The 12,739-nt window shown below is 38.8% G+C and overlaps 2 protein-coding genes across 11 annotated transcripts in view; one reads left to right on the forward strand and one right to left on the reverse strand.

The window, feature by feature from the left end:
* Positions 1-12,739, forward strand: part of FAM227B (family with sequence similarity 227 member B) — a 413,569-nt gene that overhangs the window by 79,040 nt on the left and 321,790 nt on the right. For all 10 annotated transcript variants that reach the window (XM_033920259.1, XM_033920257.1, XM_033920254.1 and 7 more), the window contains 3 exons: positions 2,320-2,421; positions 3,536-3,662; positions 6,626-6,724. In XM_033920259.1, coding sequence (XP_033776150.1) covers positions 2,320-2,421; positions 3,536-3,662; positions 6,626-6,724 — 328 coding nt within the window. The remainder of the gene's footprint in view (positions 1-2,319; positions 2,422-3,535; positions 3,663-6,625; positions 6,725-12,739) is intronic.
* FGF7 (fibroblast growth factor 7) overlaps positions 1-12,739 on the reverse strand; it is a 95,533-nt gene that overhangs the window by 6,550 nt on the left and 76,244 nt on the right. The gene's annotated exons all lie outside the window — the stretch shown is intronic.

The raw sequence follows: 12,739 nt of genomic DNA on the forward strand, positions 1-12,739 counted from the left end.
CTGTGTGGCCTTCCCGCTTCATGCTTTTTTCTGTTAGTTTTTCTAGTGAATCTTTCTTTATTTAAAAAAAAAAAAAAAATCTGTAGAAAGAAAACTATATTTTTTTTCTTTTCTTGTTGGTTTCGGACGTCGGGATTTTCCCTTGGGCCAAAATTGAATTTAATTTCGCTGAAGCCATTTTTCCATTCATGTGGAAACTGTTAACGGGCTTTAAAACGTACTGTAGGTGTCAGCGGCCTATTTCTGTCATCGACCCTCATAGTTGGTGCTATTGTTATGTTTTGCATAGTACAAAAGGCATCATTTTTTATTTTTCTGGTGTTGCATTACATGAAGAGTGTGGCTTCTTAGGGTTTCTGTTTAATTTTTTTCTACCTATTTCTGTTTTTAGTTTGTAGTAATTTTAGTTTGTTATTCATGTGTGACTGATGTAAGACATTTGGTTAGCAGAGAATTTTTACATAAGAATGAATAAGAAGATAAGATTTGCCGCTGCTGCATCAGACCAGTGGTCCATCGTGCCCAGCAGTCCACTCATTTGGCGGCCTTTAGGTCAAAGACCAGTGCCAATTTGAGTCTAGCCTTACTTGCATGTGTTCTGTTCCAGTAGGAACTTATCCAACCTTCTCTTGAATCCCTGAAGGGTGCTTTCCCCTATAACAGCTTCCGGAAGAGCGTACCAGATTTCTACCACTCTCTGGGTGAAGAAGAACTTCCTTACGTTTGTACAGAATCTTTCCCCTTCTAACTTTAGCGAGTGCCCTCTCGTTCTCTTCACCTTGGAGAGGGTGAACAGTCTCTCTTTCTCTACTAAGTCAATTCCCTTCAGTATCGTAAATGTTTCGATCATGTCCCCTCTCAGTCTTCTCAAGGGAGAAGAGGCCCATTTTCTCTAGCCTCTCGTTGTACGGCAACTCCCCCAGTCCCTTAACCATTTTTGTCGCTCTTCTCTGGACCCTTTCGAGTAGTACTATGTCCTTTTCCCAATAGGCGTATTGATGTTGTAGGACACACTATGGTGATATGACGCTGAACATGGTCACTAATCACCCCAATAATATTTGTATAGCCCTGGGCAAAGCCGAAGGCATGCCACCCAACTATACAGATAGTGGTGATATTCAGCTCCTATCTATATGGCTGTGTTTATAAGTTAGGGAGCTTCCTGGCTGTGATAGTGTAAACTGCTCGACTATACAGGTATTAGCTAACTATGACCACTGTTTATATACAATACAATATAGTTCTTATATTTCTGCAACAAACCTATCTGGATCTATGTGGATTCCAATTGTAAGAGACTAATAAACGACTAAAGGGTTTTAGACAAGGATCACCTTACAGGTCATGGACCTGATGGGCCGCCGCGGGAGCAGACTGCTGGGCATGATGGACCTCTGGTCTGACCCAGCAGAGGCACTGCTTATGTTCTTATGTTCTTATGATTATGGTAATCTCAGCTAAAAGAATGCACAACTCCTAACTTCTTTAATCTTTTTAAAAATTCTTCATATAAAATGAATTTAATTACTTTTCTAAATGTAAGAAAGTTTTTCATTTGTCTCACTTTTGCTGGAATCCTATTCCATAAAAAAACTTCTAGATATTGGAAGGAATTAGTAAACTGTTTTTTTATATTTTAGACCCTTTACTGATAGAAAATGTAACCCTGTATTACCTCTATACATACATGTAGCATTGCCATGCCCATGGATAGTGGTGCTGAATATATATGAAGTATTTAAATGCCATGACTGGAGTTTAAAGAAAATTCTGACCTATTAAAATGTGCTCTGACACCATCATAATATCTAATTGAGTACTGAGGTGTGAGGCTTGTCTGGGATTTTAGATAAGAATGTAAAAACTGCTGTACTGGGTCAGACCACTTGTACATCTACTCCAGTATCCTGTTTCCAACAGTGGCCAATCCAGGTCACAAGTACATGGCAAGATACCAAATAGAGAATGACACGGTGACAAAATTCATCACCGTTCCCGTGGGAAACCATCTTCATGTCATTCTTTAAGGAGAGAGGAAAGAATCAGAGTATAATTGGGCACAACCACTGACCCGCAAGCTTTGCTTTGAAGAATGCTGGTGTAGAAGGACTGAGGTTGAAATAGACACTAGAAAATGACATCGGATTATTTCCCGCGGTTATCCGCGGGGACGGGAACGGTGATGAATTTTGTCACCGTGTCATTCTCTAATATCAAACAGCATACCATTTTGTTTACTCCTCTAGAATTAGAAGTGACTTTCCTAAGTTTATCTTTTAACCATATTTTGAACAATTTTTTTCTTTCTCTTTCAAGCCTAATCAAGAAGATCAAGATCACTTGTTTGACAGAATTGCAGATAGTTTTGTAGCACTTTTTGGGAGTGTTCATTATGATGTTAAAGATTTTTTCTTCAAGGTAATGATAGCCAATTACAATAGATCCTTGAGAATAAAATCATTAAATATGGTAAAGATGGCTCAAAATTTATGATAACTAATCATTATTCAAATCTCCAAGAATGCAAGGTTTATTAAATCATAAACATTGACTGGAGCAAAAAAATCCATGGTAATTAAGGAAAACTGATGAAGTCAACAAACCAATTGTTTGGAGGAATTTTGTTCATTCTTCCTTTCCAAACTACAATTGCAAAGTAGATTACTCAGATTGTAGATGGAGACTTGAAATATGATTGTTGATTTATGGTATATTGATTTCTGATATATGTTGTATGGACCATTGGTTCTCAACACTTGTATGTGTACCCCTAGGTGTCATCAGCAGGAAGTACACAACACTGTTCAAAAACCCTCATGCTGATGCAGAAAAGCAATGAGGAGATGCAGGACAACGGTTTGTCCTACCCTTATGCATCCTGTATTAAAGACATAGGGAGATTAAACTGTCCCAGCCCAAGTGCTGAAGCTTGACTTATCTACTGTATATCTTGGGCTGCAGCAGCCAACACTGTCCTTTCTTGCTGTGTGTGTAGCCATAGCAGTAGGACAGCTGCAGGCAAGCCTGGAGTTTATCTGCAGCAGGAGCTGCTGGAGCTGCCTGCCCACTCTAACATAGACTTCCTGTTATGGAGTAGACGAGGATGTAGAAAGCCTCCAGCACAGACAGAATGAAAGACATTGTGCTGACCTTTGCTGCCCCTGCCACAGATAAGCTCCAGGCTCAGCTGCATCTGACTGCAGTTTTGGTGGCAAACAGAGCAAAAAAAAAGGTTGCTGTTGGCTTTCACAGTACAGAGAAGAACTGGAAAGGAAAAAGGAGAGATGCTGGATAAGGGAGGAAGGGGGATAGGGGATACAAGAGAGGGGCTCGGAACTGTTGGGAATGGACAAGGGAGCTATGTTCGGTGGTGGCCGGCCTGGCTGGAGGGGGGGGAGGGGTCACCTTGGCAAATAAATAGGGGTAGAGCCAGAAATCAAGTACAGTATGTGTTGTTGCAGTTGGTAAAGAAGTGGGTTGACTAGGTGGGCCTTGTGGTAATTTTCAATGTTTCTGGGTTTTATTTTAATAGGTATATGCTGATTGTCTGTCACAAGCTATCTGTGCTGTTTTTTGGGGAGCATTTCCAAAGTCCCATGTGATTTTCAATGATAAATTTAAAGAAGAACTAATAAACCTAATTTTTCAATGGGTGTCAGGTAAGTGTAAATAAACCCAAATAGTAATGTAATTTTCTGTGATTTAAACACTAACAAAATCAAGTGAAGATGAAGGGTTTTACCCCTGGATTCTACAGTATATAAGTTGTCAAAATTTGAGCATGCAGGGAAGATGCACAGATCAAAGTGCTGTTCTTGATCACCCATGAATTCACTTTCTGCGTTACTGATCAGTAATGCGGCAGAGTGAATTCACGGGCGGAAGGCTGAAGCAGCCTGTTTAGAGGGCTGCCAGCCTGAAGGGCTCATGGCGGGGTTCCGATGGGAGGGAGGGAAGGATGGGGGTTGAGCTACACAGCAGGGGCGGGGGCTTAGAGGAGGGAGGGGGTGCTCGCTCACGAGTTCTGCTGCACAAGGGATGGGAGGGAAGGGAAACTGCCGGCGAATCCCGGGACTAGGCTTATTTTGGGGGTAGGGCTTATATTAAGGCCTACCCCGAAAATCTTGCTAGGGCTTCTTTTCAGGGTAGGTCTTATTTTCGGTGAAACACGGTATTAGGCTGCTAACAGTTGAATTTCAATCAGATTTAAATGTGTAAGTTTTGAGCTTAAGATTCAATTAACTTTAGGAACCTCAAACTGAGGCTCCTAAATTTAGTCCTTCTGCTTACTCACCTATATGTAGACCAGTGGTCTCAAACGCGTGGCCCAGAGGCCACATGCGGTCAGTCAGGGACTATTTTGAGGCCATCGGTATGTTTATCATAATCGCAAAAGTAAAATAAAACAGTTTCTTGATCATATGTCTCTTTAGCTATAAATGACAATATTATTATTAAGACAGCCAAAAGGAAAGATTTATAAACTATAAAGAGTTTTTACCTCATGCAGAATTGTCATTTCTTTCCTAAGACATTAACTATTTTTTCTGCGGCCCTCCAAGTACCTACAAATCCAAAATATGGCCTTGCAAAGGATTTGAGTTCAAGACCACTGATCTAGACCCTTAAATTAAATACCTAGAGCTGAAAATTAGCCCTAAACATCTAGCTTACTCTCCTCCCCTTTTACAAATGCATGGCACAGTTTTTAGCACCGGCCCCAGCGGTAACAGCTCTGACGTTCATAGAATTCCTATGAGCATCCGAGCTGTTACCAACGCTGCTGGCGCTAAAAACCACACTAAGCTGTTGTAAAAGGAGGGGTTAATTCAGTTGACCTGACCTGGATACTGGCTTATCCAGTTTTTAAATGTTTAGATCTAGGAGCCTTGTGAAAATAGGTTCCTGAATTTTTCAGTGCAGCAAGGATCTTTTCTTAATTAAACAGCAGAGAACTTAATCAAAACAAGAGACACTACTCATATTTATTTATTCAATTTTCTATACCATTCTCTCAGAGGAGCTCCCTGATTTGTGATTGCATAATCTAGAAGCTATTGTCCACTGGATCCATGAGATTCACAAAGGGAATTATAATGCCCACCAGCGCTTTGAAGCGCTTTAAGCGATTAATCAAATTCTAAATAAAACTTGAAACTTGGGGCTCCTTTTACAAAGCCGCGGTAGTGGTTTAACACATGTAATAGCGCACGCTAAACCGCCGGATGTGCTAGCCGCTACCGCCCCCTCTTGAGCAGGCGGTAGTTTTTCGGCTAGCGCGGGGGTAGCATGTGATTAAAAGTCGCGCTCGCTAAAGCCGCTAACGCGGCTTCGTAACAGGAGCCCTTGATCTTGATTAAGATTTTGTTGTTCTTGCAAACTTTTTACTGGTAGGTAATAAACTTGAGAAAAAGGAGGAATGGTTTCTTCAGGAACTAAAAAAATTTCTGAGAAATATCTTTTCAACAGTAGATTAGAACACCAAGGGAATACGTATAGATGGAAAAAAAGTGCATGTTAGGGCTTAATGCCTTCTAATAGAAAGACCCAATGTGTCTTAACCATCCTTGCCATTTATCTTATAAGAACATAAGAATAGCCTTACTGCATTTTCTTTGAACCGTCTCATTTGACGGCCTTCCTCTCCATGAAGCGCCTTGAAAAAGGAGAAACATCAGTGTCTTAATAATTAATTTAAGCTCTCTTTCAGCAACAGATGACATGATTTGGTTTAATTTGTTATTGTATTATATTTACTCCTAATTCCTTAATCTTGGATCCAATGTTGAGGACTAGTGTGGGATTAAGTTGAAATTTTATTACCTTTTATGTAATTTTGCTTTATTTTCAAGTTTGAGAATAATTAATAATATGTTTTCTTGATTGCACTTTTCTGTACAAGATTGTATGCTTGTTAAATTTTGAAAAATTTATAAATAAATTTAAAAAAGAGAAAAAAGAATAGCCTTACTGGGTCAGATCAATGGTCCATCAAGACCAGTAGCCCTTTCTCACGGTGGCCAATCCAGGCCAAAACCCAAGGAGTAGCAATATTCCATGCTACCGATCCAGGGCAAGCAATGGCTTCCCCCATGTCTTTCTCAATAACAGACTATGGACTTTTCCTCCAGGAACTTGTCCAAACCTTTCTTAAAACCAGCTACGCTATCCGCTCTTACCACAACTTCTGGCAATATGTTCCATAGCTTAACTATTCTCTGAGTGAAAAAATATTTCCTCCTATTGGTTTTAAAAGTATTTCCCTGTAACTTCATTGAGTGTCCCCTAGTCTTTGTAATTGTTGACGGAGTGAAAAATCGTCCATGGGGAGCCTCACAGGATTTTCCAGCAAAGAATATTTTTCTCTCAAGGAACCTTCCTGTAGTTGATAATAGCATTAACAGAGCATTGGCTACGTCTAGAATGACAAGGCAAAATATTTTAAATTCAAAATTGCTGCCTAATCAAAACCAAATGGATTTCTTAAAATGTATGTGTATATGATTCATACTAACAGATCATGTAAAAATTTAAATTTCCAGTACCTATTTATTTTGTAAAGGCAATCATGTTGTCTACAAAATGTGATACTATTCAGTATAATACTATATATGGTTTGCAGGTATAAAACCGGTGCCTTCATCCTGGAAGAAATGGACTCTAGACTTCAATGGCATGATTGATATTAGCCAAATAAATGAAATTCTCAGTATTGAACAAGGTAAGTACATTTTATTAATTTACATACACAAATATTTAAACAAACAATATTGATAAAGTTGCATAATCTTGGTTAAAAGAATTTACAGATTGGTGGCGCAGTTTCCTATTTTAAACAAATTTCATATTTGAGCTTGCAAAGTACTTCAAATTGACCTAAATCACTCAGTAATGTTCCTTATATAATCAAATACTGTTTGTGTAAGTTGTTAATATACATTTTATCTTATTTCTACTGTATAGATGATTTTCTATGAACCGTTTCCCCAATGAAATATTGACATATAAATAGGAGGTGTTGTGCTTTGAACTTGTTTCCTTTTATTAGCAAATTTGGTTTTTTTATAATAATTTGTGCTCTCAAAGTTCATATGGTTGTAAAAAAGGTATTTTAGAAGTTCTTTTAGACCAATTGTGCCAAATTTACATATGCAAATGGCAGCTTTGCGATGCCATTGCTCATTTGTATAGATGCCACGGGATCTATAGATTCTAAGTGGATGTGTTTTGTGTAGTCCAAAGCATACATGTATTTTTTTAGAATTTCCTGTCAGCTTTTGCATCTCATCTTAGGCACACATAAATGCCAGCAAACTGCTTGTTTTGGCCATGGATTTAGAAGCAAGATTGTAGGTTTTGTTATCCGCTGAGACTCTAGGTGATATATACATTGTTTAAATAAATAATAGATACATGGCTAGTGGCATGTATTTCTTTCTGCTTTGTTCAGGCTGGGCTGCATCTTGAACAACGTGAAACAGCACTCAAAGTCCGAGCTATGGCAGCATCAGTAGCTTTCTTATGTTCTACTCCCATTGATGAAATTTGCAAAGCAGCTTCTTGGTCTTCAATCCATACTTTCACATCTCACTGCTGTCTAGATCAGTGTTTTTCAACCTTTTTACACCTATAGACTGGCAGATAGAAAAGAATTATTTTGTGGACCGGCATCCGTCTGCAGACCGGCGGTTGAAGAACACTGAGCTAAGTTGTGGGCCATCTGGAAGCCTTCCCTCTGATGTTGTGACATCAGAGAGAAGGCTTTCAGTTCAGGCGCAGGACGTGCGTAGGAGCCGCTGCCCATGGCTTTGGGCACTGAGTCAGTGAGGAAGAGGGAGCCGGCCCGAAGATAAGAACACTGTTTTGGGCCTAATGCACATGCCGGCCCTGTGGACTGGCACTGGTCTAGATGAGATGATCATTTCGGCCAAGCAGTGTTATAGAATTTATTTTCTTCTTAATGGCCAACTCTCCCTCCATCCCATCATATTATGTTTAGCTAGGGAGGCCCAGATGTGAGAATATGCTGCTTGCTTGTCCTAGGATAAAGCACAGTTACGTACGGTAACGGGTGTTATCCAGGGACAGCAGGCAGATATTCTCACATCCCTCCCAACTCCCCTGGTTGGCTTCTTAGCTTGAACTGAGGAACCACAAGCCGATGTTGGGCGGGAAGGCACTCACGCACACGCGGTGCAGGCAGTCATGAAGTTTCTTGAAACTTGAAGTGACAGTTCACTTTTAACACTGTCCGTACCAGGCTCAGTGGATGACATCACACACATGTGAGAATATCTGCCTGCTGTCCCCAGATAACAGCTGTTATGATAAGTAACTATGCTATTCCTACTCTCCACTCATGTCACAGCTTCGGACAGAAATATTCAATTAATTTGTGGAAACAGGAAAACTACCATAAAACCACTAATGTGGTGGTGTGGTAGCTTCTTTCTACTCGTAAACTGCATATTAAGTGCCTTAATTTTTTGAACATCCAACTTAAATTTTTCAACTTTCTTTTGAATTTTCCCTAAATCCATTAGCAAAATCTGACAAATCTACTCGCTGGACTTGAGAAATCAGGAAATTCCATCAAATTTGAATGTGACTAAAATCCACCTGGTTTGAGTTTGAACTGGTGTTTGAGAAAAAATAATTGTTTTCTTACTGGCTATTTAAAAACTAAAAAAGATTAAATACAAATTAAGTACCAATAGAAAAGATATTTAATATAAAGAAATGTTTCTGTGTTTCAAAGTAAAAAAACAACTATGTATCGCCAATCAATTGCTCAGGTTAAAAGTATTGGCATGAATAAAATCACTAAAGACTGAGCATGTCACCTGCAGCAGAGCCCTTAGGAATAAAATGGCTCCTGTAGCAGATAACATGCGCTAACCTTTAGAAAAACACTTCCTATGTATGCATAAGCAATTAAAAAAAAAAAAAAATTAGAGCTAGTATGTGAGGTTATACTTTTTCTAATATATTCATATGTCTAATATATTGCACTCCTGGCTGGCCTGGTGGCCCAATTACAATGCCATTTGGAAGCCTTGTCTAAGAATATATCAGATCTGGCTCCTGGTCATTGGTTTTGCAAGAACTAGGAGTACTGCAGGGTAATCACATCCCTTGAATAGGTGAGGAATGGAATCCTATCACATGAACTACTCATAGGTGTACCAAACTCTGATGGGATCTACATCTCTGTCTCTGGCTTGGTTAAGAAGGGTGGAGTGTCTGAAACAACAAAAAATCTCTGGTAGCTTAATCTTTTAAGGGGCAATTTTCAAAAAGCCTACATTGAAGCAAAATCTGTTAACTACTTTTAACCTATAGTATAGACCTTACATCAATTCTTTAAAGCAAAAGTCCAAAATGTGCCAAGAGTACATATAACTTGCTGTTTCTCTCTTCTGGTCAGTGCGTGCTCCCACGAACCCTTCCTTTTCATGCAGCTAAAAGTATGTGTGGTATGGAAGAACAAGAAGAATTGTAGCTGCTCTGAGGGAGAACAGTTTTCAGATGGTTGATTTATGCCCTTTAAATGCTTTTTATCCATTTAAATGGCTTTGGAAAAAATGTGCTTCTCATATTTCATTTCCAGTTCTTTGCTGTTGCTTCTATAAAGCAATTCTGTGTGAAAGTCAAACATTAGATAGTTCAAATAACAAAGTATTTACTTAAGACTATTTTTACCTTCATCAAATATCTATATATATTTTATATTAATGCCCATTCTTATAATCATTAATTTCAACTGTGCTTCTAAATATTTTGACAGTTGATTGCATTTCACTTCCAAATTTAGAATGAAGTTAAAACAACCCAAATTATGTTAGTCACACGTTTCTCTATGAGCCTATATTAAAATCCTTTGATATCTTTGGTAGAAACTCAGAAATCTAATGTTATAAATAATGCATCTTTCTAAAGAAAGTAAAGTGCTATTATATCCTCAAAGTTAGTTTAAAAAAAAAAAAAAAAAAAGATTTTTTTTAAATTATTTGTCAGTGAAACATGTGCATGTATTATCTCTGATCTAGTTGGCCTGCATGGTGTGATAACGAGACTGCGAAGTCAGATGCAATTCTAGGTAGTGTCAAAATAGGTAAAAATGTATCGACCCCAGCTTCAAAATACTGTAAAAATTTTCAACATTATAATACATGGTAAATATATTATTCTATAACTATATTTTTGTCCTGCATTTTAAGTACTGGTAAATATAGGAAGAAATATAAAGCCTAATATCAATAAAAGTTGGAGATGAACTCGGAATTGGACAGTGGACAAACAGGAGTCGGAGTTGAGGATAATGCAGCTTAAGTGGACATTTTGGGCTTCTTTTACGAAGTCACGTTAGCGGTTTAACGCGCGTAATAGCCCACGCTAATTTGCCGGCCGCACTAGCCGCTACTGCCTCCTCTTGAGCAGGCGGTAGTTTTTCGGCTAGCTTTGGGTCTAGCGCGGGGGCTAACGCGGCTTCGTAAAAGGAGCCATTTATCTCTTGTAGTTTCTGTATCGTATTGTGTGTCTATATGCTGTCAAGTTTTGATATGAATATTTGGCATTGAGTTATTTCGTTGCATTGCTGTTGGGAAAAATTTATTATAAGAATTGCTGCAGACTCACTTTTCTCTAACCCTCCCCCCCTTTCTCCCCCCCGCTGTATGTTGGCAAGAGTGTTATGTACTAGCTACAGAATGAGATGGGGACAAATTTTTCCCCATCCCCGCGGTAACTCATTTTCCTGTCCCTGCCCCATTCCTACAAGCTCCATCCTCATCTGCACAAGCCTCAAACACTTTACTATCAGAAGAATGGGGCAAGGAGAGGGACAGCGACAAAACTCATGCGGACAGGATGGAGAAATTGAGTTCCTGCGGGGACGGGGACAAATTTGTCCCCATGTCATTCTCTAGTACTAACCTTGGTGTCTGGTCATAGAAAGTACCCTTGCAGCAAAGCCAGAGTGTTCTGTTAGGCTCCCTTTTATCAAGCATTTTAGTGCTGGCCAGCAAGGTAAATGCTCCAACGCTCATAGGAATTGAATGACCAATTAGAGCATTTACCTCGCCAGCACCTCGGTAAAAGGCTCTACCACTGCTTGATAAAAGGGGTCCTTAGTCTTTTAGAATTAAAATCATATGAAACAGATAGAGCTTAATAAGAAGTTTTTTTTATAAATAACATCAACTTAAATAACTTAGAACAGTAAAGTTCAAATACAACTGAAAATATAGTTTAATGCTGTAAACCAGTAAAAGCATGAATAATTGTTCAGAAACAATGTTGTCTTATGATCTACTAGGAATTTTACAAAGGATAGATTACATTCCGTATAAAATAAAATAAAATAACAATATCTCAGTTTTTACTTCAGAATTATTACAGAAAATAATATTTGGTGAAAGTGAGATGAAGTACATTTGTTCCTATACTATATACATGATTTTGAAATGCCATTTAATAAAAATTGCCTTAAGAAACTGAGCAACATAGATCGTTGTCCTCAGTAAAGCAGTAATGACACAAGCAGGATCAGTCTGCTAACATTTTACCTTGTTCTTCTGGGAATTGCTTTTATCAGTTGAGTTGGATGTTGAACCAGTACACTTTTGTGTTCACAGTAGAAACAATAAGCGAAAAGCTGTCATAAAAGATTTTGATGGGATGAATGCAATGCAACTCACTTGAGCATAACTGAAGCTCACTGCATGCTCTAGGCAAATATACTTCGGGATAATATAGACTCGCATGACATCTCCCAGGATACTGATCAACACATGTTGCTACTTTAAATGAAAATTTTGCGGGTTTGTATTTAGGGATTCAGATGTCTGTGCAACTTTAAGATCATTTCCTCCTTGTAAGATTTGTAACAGAGTAGACACCGAAGAGGGAGTGGAAAATATGAAAAAGGATCTGTAAATTTCCCTGCTCTCTTCATATTCACTAATTCTTATTATGTATTTTTCCTTATTTTAATGTTTCTATAAATCGTACCAAGCTCTATCTTTATAGAGAGGATGCGGTATATAAGCTTAAGGTAAGCTTAAAGTTTAGTTTAGAGGAATGGTTTAATATCTGGCAACTAAAATTCAATGCAAAGAAATGCAGAGTAATGCATTTGGGGATTAATAATCGGAAGGAACCATGTATGCTGGGAGGTGAGAGGCTGATATGCACGGACAGGGAGATAGACCTTGGGGTGATAGTGTCTGAAAATCTAAAGGCGAAAAAACTGTGATAATGCGGTGGCTGCTGCCAGAAGGATGCTGGACTGTATAAAGAGAGGCGTATTGTATTCAGTTTTGGAGACCTATCTGGCGAAGGACGTAAGAAGACTTGAAGCGGTCCAGAGGAGGGTGATGAAAATGATAGGAGGTTTGCGCCAGAAGACATATAAGGAGAGACTGGAAGCCCTGAATATGTATACCCTAGAAGAAAGGAGGGACAAGGGAGATATGATTCAGACGTTCAAATACTTGAAAAGTGTTAACGTAGAACAAAATCTTTTCCAGAGAAAGGAAAATGGTAAAACCAGAGAACATAATTTGAGGTTGAGGGATGGTAGATTCAAGAGCAATGTTAGGAAATTCTACTTTACGGAGAGGGTGGTGGATGCCTGGAATGCGCTCTCAAGAGAGGTGGTGGAGAGGAAAACAGTGACGGAGTTCAAAGAAGCATGGGATGAACACAGAGGATCTAGAATCAGAAAATAATAGTA

Source organism: Geotrypetes seraphini, chromosome 14 (genome assembly GCF_902459505.1).
Source record: "Geotrypetes seraphini chromosome 14, aGeoSer1.1, whole genome shotgun sequence".
Taxonomy (NCBI): Eukaryota; Metazoa; Chordata; class Amphibia; order Gymnophiona; family Dermophiidae; genus Geotrypetes; species Geotrypetes seraphini.